The 10012-nt window shown below is 59.0% G+C and overlaps 2 protein-coding genes across 2 annotated transcripts; one reads left to right on the top strand and one right to left on the bottom strand.

Moving 5' to 3' along the window:
• Positions 1-1035: 1035 nt before the first annotated feature.
• BESB_030180 (uncharacterized protein) lies at positions 1036-3737 on the top strand (the record flags this gene model as incomplete). The annotated part of the gene is made up of 4 exons (XM_029361686.1): positions 1036-1978; positions 2301-2455; positions 2792-3083; positions 3634-3737. 4 exons carry the CDS (start codon positions 1036-1038, stop codon positions 3735-3737), a joined length of 1494 nt encoding a protein of 497 aa, XP_029215153.1.
• Positions 3738-6119: 2382 nt separating this feature from the next.
• On the bottom strand, positions 6120-8705 carry BESB_030170 (uncharacterized protein; the record flags this gene model as incomplete). Its single annotated transcript, XM_029361685.1, has 1 exon — positions 6120-8705. One exon carries the CDS (start codon positions 8703-8705, stop codon positions 6120-6122), a length of 2586 nt encoding a protein of 861 aa, XP_029215152.1.
• Between the last annotated feature and the right edge of the window lie 1307 nt (positions 8706-10012).

Raw genomic sequence — 10012 nt, 5'->3', positions numbered from 1 at the left:
GTACCTTCTGTGATCTCTTTGTGGCTTACAAACGCATGAAAGACAGTGGAATCGCGGAAAACCAACTTTTTCGGTTTGGCTCCTCTGGGAAAACGCAGCATGACATGAAAAAAACGGTTCAGACGGCGGCCCCCCGCACTCGGCTCGGGCGGCACGCGCATGCAGTTCGGCCGGCGCGGGAGACGGGAGCGAAACTGGACTCTGAATAGAAATCAGAGGAAAGCCGTTCAGGCAGAATTGGTCCCTACGATTTTGGAAAGCAGCGCAGAACAGCTCCCAATGCGAGGAAACGGCGCGAGTTAGGCGTGAGATCTGAATCGCGCACTGCGTGAAGTTGCTAGGTGTTCGGCACGCCGATACAACCCGAGACGAGAGATGCTTCGATTGCGATCGAAGCAGTGTTGAGGAGCAAACGACGCCACGCTTCTCGGGCTGCGGCCGTGAGAGGAAGAGCAGCGTCTTTCTCGTGATAGTGAGTGCCCAGGATCTACGACGTTTCTTGTAGCTGGCCCATGCCAGCACTCTCGACGTGCGGTGAACGTCTCGACCTCAAATATGCTGCCTTTGTTTCGCTCTGCTGAGCTCCCGTACCGAACCGACTGTGCCTGCGGAGCTTCGTGAAGACCCGGGGAGCCTCTGTTTTAGAGAGGGAACCACATGCGAGAAAGACCGGCGCCTTTCTAGCTCTCCACATTTGATCTCACCAGGAGCCATGGGTCCCGTGGACGTGTGAGTAGCTTGGCGCAACTGCACCGACCTCGACCTGCATATCATCGTGTACCCCCGCGCTCGCCCCGCTTTTTTTTTTGCTTTTTCGTCAGCAACTGAAGGCCAGAAATGACTCATAAGTCCAGTTCGTGGTCCCACTGAGGTGGCACCCGCGTACCACGCGCCACCCCCGCGCGTTTTTTCTCACTTTTTGTGACCGAGTCGCAAATCATGGGGCGTGTGGCGTTTTCCGCGAGAGGCCCCTGAAGGAGCTGTCAAGGAGAGAATTCGGAAAACCCTTTCTAAGCCGTCTGCGGTGCCCGCGCGATGATGCGGCCGCCTGTGTCCCGTGGGTCCTGTGAGCCCTCACAGGCACACCACCTCACCCGGATCCCGCAGCCGCTCTTTTTCCTTTTTCTTGTCGCGCTTCTCCTCTCTACACATCCCCTCACGCCGGCAGCGGCGTTTCGTTCTTCCCCGATTGCTTCCGCAGCCATAGACGCTCATATCGAGCTGCCTGATGGACAAGCGATTGACATTCAGCACGCAACCGCCTCCGCCCCGCCCGTGGCTGCGCTCGATGACACCCTCCCTTCCTCTCGCGAAACCGCAGAGCGCGTGAGTCCATCCTCCAGTTCTCGAAGCTCCTCAGGTATGCATCTGCCTCTTGCGGAGATGCCTTCCGTGGAAGTCGACGCAGAGAACGTGGACGCTGCGCTCGCCGGTGCCCAGGCAGCTGGCGTCGAGACCCTAGGCGTCGAGGCAGTTTCAGCGGAGACTGTGGATTCCTCTTTGAATCATAGTTTCGCTGCACCTGAAGGAGGGTCTGGTGGCTCGCAGGCCGCGAAGACCGGCTCTGCGTCTCAGATCGAGGCGGCGGACGCGTCGCCGAGCTCGTTGACCCCTGCGACGGCGGAGGCGCTGGGTGCGGCCGGTGCGTCTGATTCGTCCTTCTCAGCTTCGCAGCGCGCGCCAGTTGACGGCGGCGAATCTCCGGCTGGAACGAGTGGAAACGCACGCGCGCAGTCCTTCCGGAGAGCCCATGTCGGCAGGGACTCAGCGGCAGACACAAGCGGCGTGCCGGGGGAGACGATGGAGACTGCGGAGGCTGCCGCCGCGGACGCGAACAGTGCAGAGGAGGGGATCCAAGAGGACAGCGTGAGCGCCGAATCGCCGCCGTTGGCGCCTGCGTTTGGGCAGCAAGAGGCTCGCGATGGAATCTTGGCAGATGCAGCCGCGACCGGGAGAGAAGAAGACGCCAGACGTGAAGGTAAGCGACGGACGGGGGCGGCTCGCTGACGAGAGTGTTTCGGCTGATTCCTGAGCAGCCGCAGACTGCAGAAGGAGCCGGCGGAGAGGTACCCTTAACCCGGCTTCAAAGGCGGTGCTCCCCCCCCCTCCCCCCCCACGGGCCCTCCAGCACAATGGCATAGAAACAAGCGGCCTCTGGTTCAACTGATCGCCCTAGGGCCCTCATCGGGTTTCCTGCAGTTCAACTGACGGTTTACCTGGGGCTCTACTTTGTCTCCTTCCCTGACGGGGGCGCGGCCTTTTTCTGCACAAAAACAGGACCTGGGTGTGCTGAATGACAGGAAAAGCGGCTGGCGAAGCGGCAAACGGCGAACCTGACTTGTCGGCCTCCGTCGAGGACGACACCCGCCCGTTCAGTTTGTTGTTCCTGGCCATTGTCGCAGACCTCGTCGCCATGGCACTCCTCCTCACCAGCATTCCTGTCGTTCTCAGCGTGGTAGGGCGCCGCGGCAGAAGCACCCACAGCCGAGACAGACTCTCAGCACATATAGATATATATGCTAGACTGTATATATATTATATATGCTTATGTATTTTAGTTATCAGTGCACATGGAGAGGGAGACGCGGCGCGCCTCAGGGACGCCGAAGTCGGTTTCAGCCACACGTGCGTTGCCGCCACCTGCCCTGCTCGTTCGTCCGCTGGGGCGGGGCGCGTGAAGCGTGGGCCGAAGTGCACACTCAGGGCGCGTCACGCGTGCGCGGTCTATGTCATAGCCCGGTTGCTCTCCATCTTGATTAACACGTGTAATTGCATATGCGTACTTGTCTAGAGGCTTGCGAAGGATTATTCGCAGTTCGCGGTTCGCGGAACACCAACGCGTGCCTCTCAACAGACTGACCGGAATCCAGATGCACAGTGTTCTATCCCTGAGCCAGCGGCCTCAGGTGTGCGCCAGGCGCAGCCTCAGTCTCGTGGCAAGCCTCGCTCTGCCCTCAATTGTCGGAACGGGGGAGAAGGGCGCTGGACACCTGTCAGTTCTGCGCGGAGGGTTTGTCCGCAGGCGCGAGGGAGAGGCTGGAAGTTCTGGAAGGCAGAGGAAATGACTTCGTTCGAAGCGCCAAGTAGGTGTGCGGTTTGGGCGTTTCGGCATGCGGAAGGTGCACCAGGTGCTCCGTGAGATGCGAAACATCAAACCGCACTCACTTTTGTGAGCAGCGGTTGTAGTGCGCTTGCATAGGCAGACAAGCCGTAGGGCAGGGTGCGATCCACGTTGGCAGACTCTACCCCTGCTTGTTCAGGCTGCGTTGCTTTGCTCTCAAGGATGCGCGGATTGAAACTCAGTCAGCGGCTGCTTGTAGACCTGGTGACAAGAGACCTCTTCAGTGCGACTTCGGCTTCGAATTCATATCGCCTTCCGTGTGTGGCAAGAAGTCTCTCCGCTCCAGACTCTGTTGGTATGCGTACACGTATATACTCAATATAGAATGTACATATGTATACATTCTATATTGAGTGGAAGTCTGATTATCGTGGGTATTTACAACATATTCTCGTGTGCGCTGCTCCGGATGCGTGCTTGCTTCTTTCATGATCACGGTGCATGGCGCTCTTCGGGTGCAGCGCTGCGCGGCTATTGATCACCCTGTATTTGGTGTTCGTTTTTTTTCCCAGCGTACGCGGATGGGGGAATCGCTTCTTTCGACGAGTTCTCTCCAGCGCCCAGTGGAGCAGGCAGCGGCGATCGCGCGCGGTCGCACTATTACCGTTACTCATGAATTCGTTCTCCAGGGAGTTTTTCGGGTTTGCGTATCGGCGAATGAGAACTGTCTCTCAAACGTCGGCTAATTTCGGTTGTCATCAGAGCGGAAATATGGGGGAACCGCTCTGTCTCACTTTTTCTCGTGGGCGCACGCGGAGCGGCTCGGTGGTGGTTGCGACTGCCGTCCGCCTGAGGCGGAACAAATCGCCAGGGGAAAAGACAAAATCGTAATTTTCATGCCGTCTGCCTTATACCATCCTGGTTCGGGGTGTTCGAATCGGGAGTGCCGTCACCAGTGTGGTGCCTAGTTCTTCAGGTCATCTCGGCGCGGTGTGGCGGTTTGTGCGCATCCTGCGCTGTAACAGGTCAAACACAGTAAAGGGCTGGAAGTCTCTGCGATTCAGGCTGAATCGGAATGACTACTTTCAGGTCTCATCGAAGGAAAAATGCTTTTTAGAAAGGCGAGAAACTGCTTTCTGTTGACCGTCCATTCAAAGAGGCTGCACAGGCCCAGACCAGATCGGCGTAGCCAAACTAGAGCAATGGGCGGCAGTCTCCCCGTCCCGTGCGCAGTCTCCCCGTCCCGTGCAGGTTCACCAGCGGCTGTCAGTTCGTGTCAATAGCTACAAGAAACAGGCTCACGGAAGCGAAAAGCAAACTGAGCTGTGCTGGAGCTGCGAAAAATGTGCTTTGACGGGCATGGGAGAGCCGTGTGCGCATACTTCGACCTCTCAAGCCGGCGCCGCATGTGTGTGTGAAACATGTCGGCAGGAGGCGCGCAGCCCGGTCGGTTGCCGGATTTTTAGGAAATAGGCAGCTCACAGCATTAGTATGCGTAGAATTCGGCCGATCTGTCTTCACAAAATCGAACACGGAAAGGTACTTCCCGTAACCAAGCAGCTGCGGCATGTACCAGAGATCAATGAGTTGCTCCACACGAGGCAAAAATGTGCCGCTGGCGGGGGGTCCAACACCAAGCCTCTTCGAGGCATCCAGAGCGCCGCAGCGGACTCTGCATGCATGGCGGTGTGCAAAAAAAGGCCCCAGAAGAGGCATAGGGTTTTCCAGCTCCACTTCCCGTCGATTTTCGAAACTGCCACAAATCTGACTTCGTACGCCACGAGTTTCGGCAGCTGCTTCTTCATAACGACTTCCCCCTCCCCCTCCCAAAGGCGATTTCCGTATAACTCCGCTTCTGCCTGATCCTTATGGTGCAGACAGCAAGGCATTCGCCAGTGAGTAGCGATCGCCAGGAGAACTGCGGTGCGGCTCGCGCGCGCCGCTTCGAATCCGTTGCGAACGGTCACAGATCGCTTACGCAAACTAGAACGATTGACCTGTCGAGTTCATCCTAGGCTTGACGGAAATGCTTACGGATGCCACCACATGTTGCTTAATCTGTGCACGGGTAGTTTGCGGGATGCGCTCCTAAGAAGAGAGCAACAGGCCTACGACGCGCCAGCACGTCTCGAAATTTTGAGCGTCTGCTGCGCGAGATATGAGATGCAGGTCGCGACTGACTTTCGCTAGTAGTCTCTCCTGACTCAAATTTGATTCTCCTCTGCAATTCTGGACAGCGGGCAACGCATCCCGTATCAGCGAGATGTATATGGCGGGGAAATCCACTTTTTCTTAACCGCGTGAGAAAAGGCGCAGCAGCTGTTGGGGGTGCGCTCAGTTCGCTGAGACGTCTCCCCTGCCGAAAGTTCAGGACCCCTTCGAAAGTTCAAACGAAGACACAAGCGGGTTCCACGTAACACAGCTTGCCTGGAGACAGCTGCTAGGCTCCGCCATGCTGTTTAAAGAGGCGCATTTGGATGCCTGCAGAGGCGGAACATTGTTTGCGAAACTTCGAACGACAACGAAAAGAACAGTCAAAGGGAGTGTCGGGCGGACGCACCCGCCTTACTCCATCCCGTTCACCTACAACCTGGCTTGGCACCCCGTGAAAAACAACAGTGATTTTTACCTAAACCGGAAGAGCGAGCAGCGACATTTCCGCTTCTACAGCGGGTCCTGGAGAGCCAGTCTCAGCAATTCACACTGGATTTTCACGAAGTGTGACGATGGCTTAATCCGCGAGAGCGAGAGATCACGCACAGAGCTCTTCGGGGAAAAAGCCTACCTGTCCGATGAGGAATGTGGCACGTGGGCGAAAGACACACAGCGACATGGGCAGCACGCGACCAAATTGCGTCCCTGTTGTCCAGTTTCTTTTGTTCTTCTCAACACGTGGTCACTTCTTCTCTTCTCAGAAAACAAAAACGCCGGACTCCAGCTACGTGCGTCGTCCATGCCACACACGACACACCGTGCTCCCGCGTGTCTCTGCAGAAATCCGAAAACGCAAACCTTTTGTCTGCGTGGGGCGCACCGCTCACTCAAAAAAACCGGAGACTTACGCCTTGTAGACACCATTGACAGATGCGTTCTCAGATTTGAGCCACTCCGCGTAGGACGCCGGAATGGGTTCCTTAGCTGCTTCCTTCATCTTGCGGAACAGCTTCCATCCCTCCGGATCTGCGAGGACCTCGGCGAGGTTGCCCGCTTGGTTTTCGCGCCAGGCGAGCCACGCGTCTTTATCCATTTGCTGCTGCTGCTGCGGTTGCTCCAGCCACTCACTGTAGCTGGCGGGCACTGGACGGTTTCGAGCTTCATTGTACTTCTTAAAGAGCTCCCAGCCCTCGGCGTCCGCGAGAACCGTTCGCAGCTGGCCTGGGTGCTTGGCTCGCCACTCGCGCCACTCGCGTCCCTTCTCTTTCTGGAGGCACCACTCCTCGTACGTCTCGGCGGAGAACCGGTTGTTTGAGCCGGATGTCCATGCTTTGTAAAGCATCCAGCCTTCGGGATTCGCGAGGACGGTCGCAAGGGGGCCCTTGTTCAGCCGCCGCCACGCTCGCCATTCGCGAGCGGCGCGCCCTCTGTGGATCTGCGCGGACGAGCGCCACTCGGCGTAAGATGTGCTGATCTTATGACCAGCCTTCTCCATCATGTTCACGTACAGCTCCCAGCCCTCGCTGTCCGCCAGAACCGTCACCAGGGGGCCTCTGTGAATGCGGCGCCAGGCCGACCACTTGGACGTCGCAGCTGCTTTCTGCTGCTCGGGTTGCTTCAGGAAGTCCTCGTAGGTTTGCGGCACGACGGAGGCGTTCTTTCGCAGAAGGTTCTCCCGATACAGATTCCACCCCTCCACGTCTCGCAGAACTTCGTGCAGCGGGCCCTTGTGCTGCCGGCGCCAGTTGATCCATCCGCTGCCCGATGGGCCCTTGCTGTCCGCCCACTCCTCGAAGGTCGCCTGGAGCGAGGCGCCGGAGCTCTCCACCATCGCCTTGTAGAGCGCCCAGCCGAGCGGATCCGCCAGCACGCGTCGGAGCGGCCCGCGGTGCTTGTCGCGCCACGACTGCCAAGTCGCCTTCACATATTTGCCGTAGTCCTGCAGCCAGGTCGCAAAAGCCTCGGGCACCTCCACACCCGTCGCGCGCACCATGGTTTGGTACAGCGCCCAGCCCGTCGCCAGGTCGGCCTGCAACGCCTCAGCCAGCGGACCCGGGTGGGCCTGGCGCCACGTGGACCAGACCTCAGCAGCCAGCAGCGGCTGCTGCTCGGGAAGCTTCAGCCACTCCGCATACGTCGCCGGCAAAGCCGCGTTGCCTCCCGTCGAGCTGCGCACGCGGAAGAGCTCCCAGCCCTCTGGATCCGCCAACTCCCGGTGCAGCGGGCCGGTGTGGGCGGCGCGCCACTCTGCCCACTTGGCTTCGGCTCGCTGGTTGGCGACCCAGGTCGCGTAGTCCGCCGGGAACGCGCGACGTCCGCCACGCTGCATGTGCGCAGCGTACAGCTTCCAGCCCTCCGGATCCCTGAGGACGTCCTCGAGGGGACCTTCGTGAGCCTTGCGCCACTGGCGCCACTGCGCCGAGCTGCTCGCTGGGCTCTTGCCCGCGCGGTACGACTCGAGCCACTCCTCGTACGAAGCCGGGAGGCGGGCGTGACCGCCCTTCTCGAGCATCGCGACGTACAGCGTCCAGCCCTCTGGATCTGCGAGGACCTCAGCCAACGGCCCCTTGTGCGCCTTGCGCCAGGACGACCACCTGAAGGAGGCGATCCCCTTCTGCTGCTCAGGCAGTTGAACCCACTCTTCGTAAGTCTGCGGCAGAGTGATGCCCTTCTTGGCGTTGAAGGCCTTGAAGGCCGCCCAGCCGACCGGGTCCTTCAACACTTCGTTGAGCGGCCCGCGGTGCGCTCGCGACCAGACGGCCCAGGACGTCGGCGCCGAATCGCGCTTCGCCATCCACTCTTGGTAAGTCGCCTCGATGCGCTTGTCCGCACACTCCACCATGGCTTTGTACAACGCCCAGCCGTCGGGATCTGCGAGGACCTTGGCGAGTTGGCCAGGGTGCTCGTGTCTCCACTGCGTCCACGCCTCCATGGCTGCCTGCTTCCGGACAGTGGGGTGCGCCGCCCACTCTTCGTACTTCTCCGGGACTTCTTTTCCGTCCGACACTTTGACCTGCCGGTACAGAGCCCAGCCCTCGGGATCGGCGAGCGTCGCAACCAACGGCCCGGGGTGCGCGCGACGCCAGGAGGACCACTTACGCCGACTCGCCACGACCTTGTGTTCTGGCAAGTCGCGCCACTCCTCGTACGTCTCGGGAACATGCTGCCCTTTCTCGCGTTTCATGGTTGAAAAAAGATGCCAGCCCTCCGGATCAGCGAGGACGTCCCGCAGCTGACCGGGGCACGCTTGACGCCACGCAAACCAACGCTTCGAGTGCTCGTTCTGCTGCAGCCATTGCTGATAGGTCTCCGCAACGGTGCCTCCAGCCGAGGCCTTCATAGCCTTGTAGAGAGCATAGCCTGCCGGATTCTGCAGCACCTCCTCCAACGCGCCCTTATTGTCCTTTCGCCACGCCCTCCATGCCTTCAAGGCAACAGTCCTCTTCTCTGCAGGTGACGAGGACAGCGCAACTGGTGCCTCCGCCACCATTTTTGAGCGTTCGTTTCACCGACACGGTCACCGGAGTGCTCTACGACGACGGAAACTTCCACCGAAAACAAAAAGAGCTCCCGAGAGGAGCCAAAGGAGATCATACAAAAAGGCGAACGGCTCGGTTCAGCAGACAACAAAGCTCCGGATAACCCGCGACGAATGGCCCACAGGCTTGCTACACGTCCTCTTCCGCAAATGCTGAAATTTGTCAGGTGGGAGCAAAAAAAAGCAAAGCCGTGAGTTTTTGAACGGCCGGGTCGAACGCAGGAGTAGACTACTGTGATGTCGCTAAGAGCCAGTGTGGGGAATGCTCCTAGGTCCGCCCGAACCCAAGTAGCCGACAGATATTCGAGGCCCACTGGATAAGTTACTCCACCAGCTTCATCGGAACTGGAAAGTCACACGGCACGAGGCGGAAAGCACTTTATGGAAGTGAAGGTTTCCGTCCGGGCTCGAGAAAAGGCCGATACCGAGTTGTTATACGTTTACAAAACTCAAGATTGAACGGCAAAGAGGCAAAACGGCGGAAAGCGAGAAGTCGGACCACAACGTTCTTGACTGACAAGCTGCTAAGAAACGGGCAGAGGGTCGGTTTCCGCAGCAAACTGTGCGGACAAGGAAACAATAGTGGGAAAATCCACCCAGGCCGAAACTGACACATGCACAAAAGCGATCCGGAGAGGCGCCCGACCACGGCAGGCCGCGCGGGTGGGACTTGTTGTGCGCTCACTGCGCGAGGTCATGTTGGTAGAGGCAACACGCCTCAGCATTCAAGCAACAGACGGGTGTGCGGCCTCTGTCAACAGGCAGGATTCCCTGCTGCGCGTGCCCCCAGCGAATCTCTGCGGGACCCTAACCACTCTATGCGGCGTCGCGCCAACCCGCGTTGTTACCCGACCCCCTCGCGAGTTTTGTGGTGGATCATATGAACAGCACAGGCGGCGTCTACCATCCGTAGTCGCCTGCAGAAACGGCACTTCATCTCACCGTCCAGCGCGTACTAGCGTCTGCCTCGGCGGCTTTGCCAACGCTGGGTAACGCATTCGACGACCACGCTGCGGCTCAGCTCGGGGGGGGTGGGGGGGGGAGGGCGGGGGGGGGGCAAGACGTCGAGCCGGCCGTTACAGATGCAACCGGCATTCTCTAAAGTAAGATAATACGGAAAACACACTGCAAATACCGCGGAAGAGGTGAGCGGGGCAAGGAGGACCAGTATTCTGGTACAGTGCCGAGTCTGGTGGTGACTTGGGAATATTTACGCAGACTATTCTTCGCCGAATCACTCGCCCTCTGGCTCACTAGCT

Source organism: Besnoitia besnoiti, chromosome XIII (assembly GCF_002563875.1).
Source record: "Besnoitia besnoiti strain Bb-Ger1 chromosome XIII, whole genome shotgun sequence".
In the NCBI taxonomy this organism is placed as follows: Eukaryota; Apicomplexa; class Conoidasida; order Eucoccidiorida; family Sarcocystidae; genus Besnoitia; species Besnoitia besnoiti.
The sequence above is the reverse complement of the archived record's forward strand: the minus strand, read 5'-3'. Positions and strand labels throughout refer to the sequence as shown.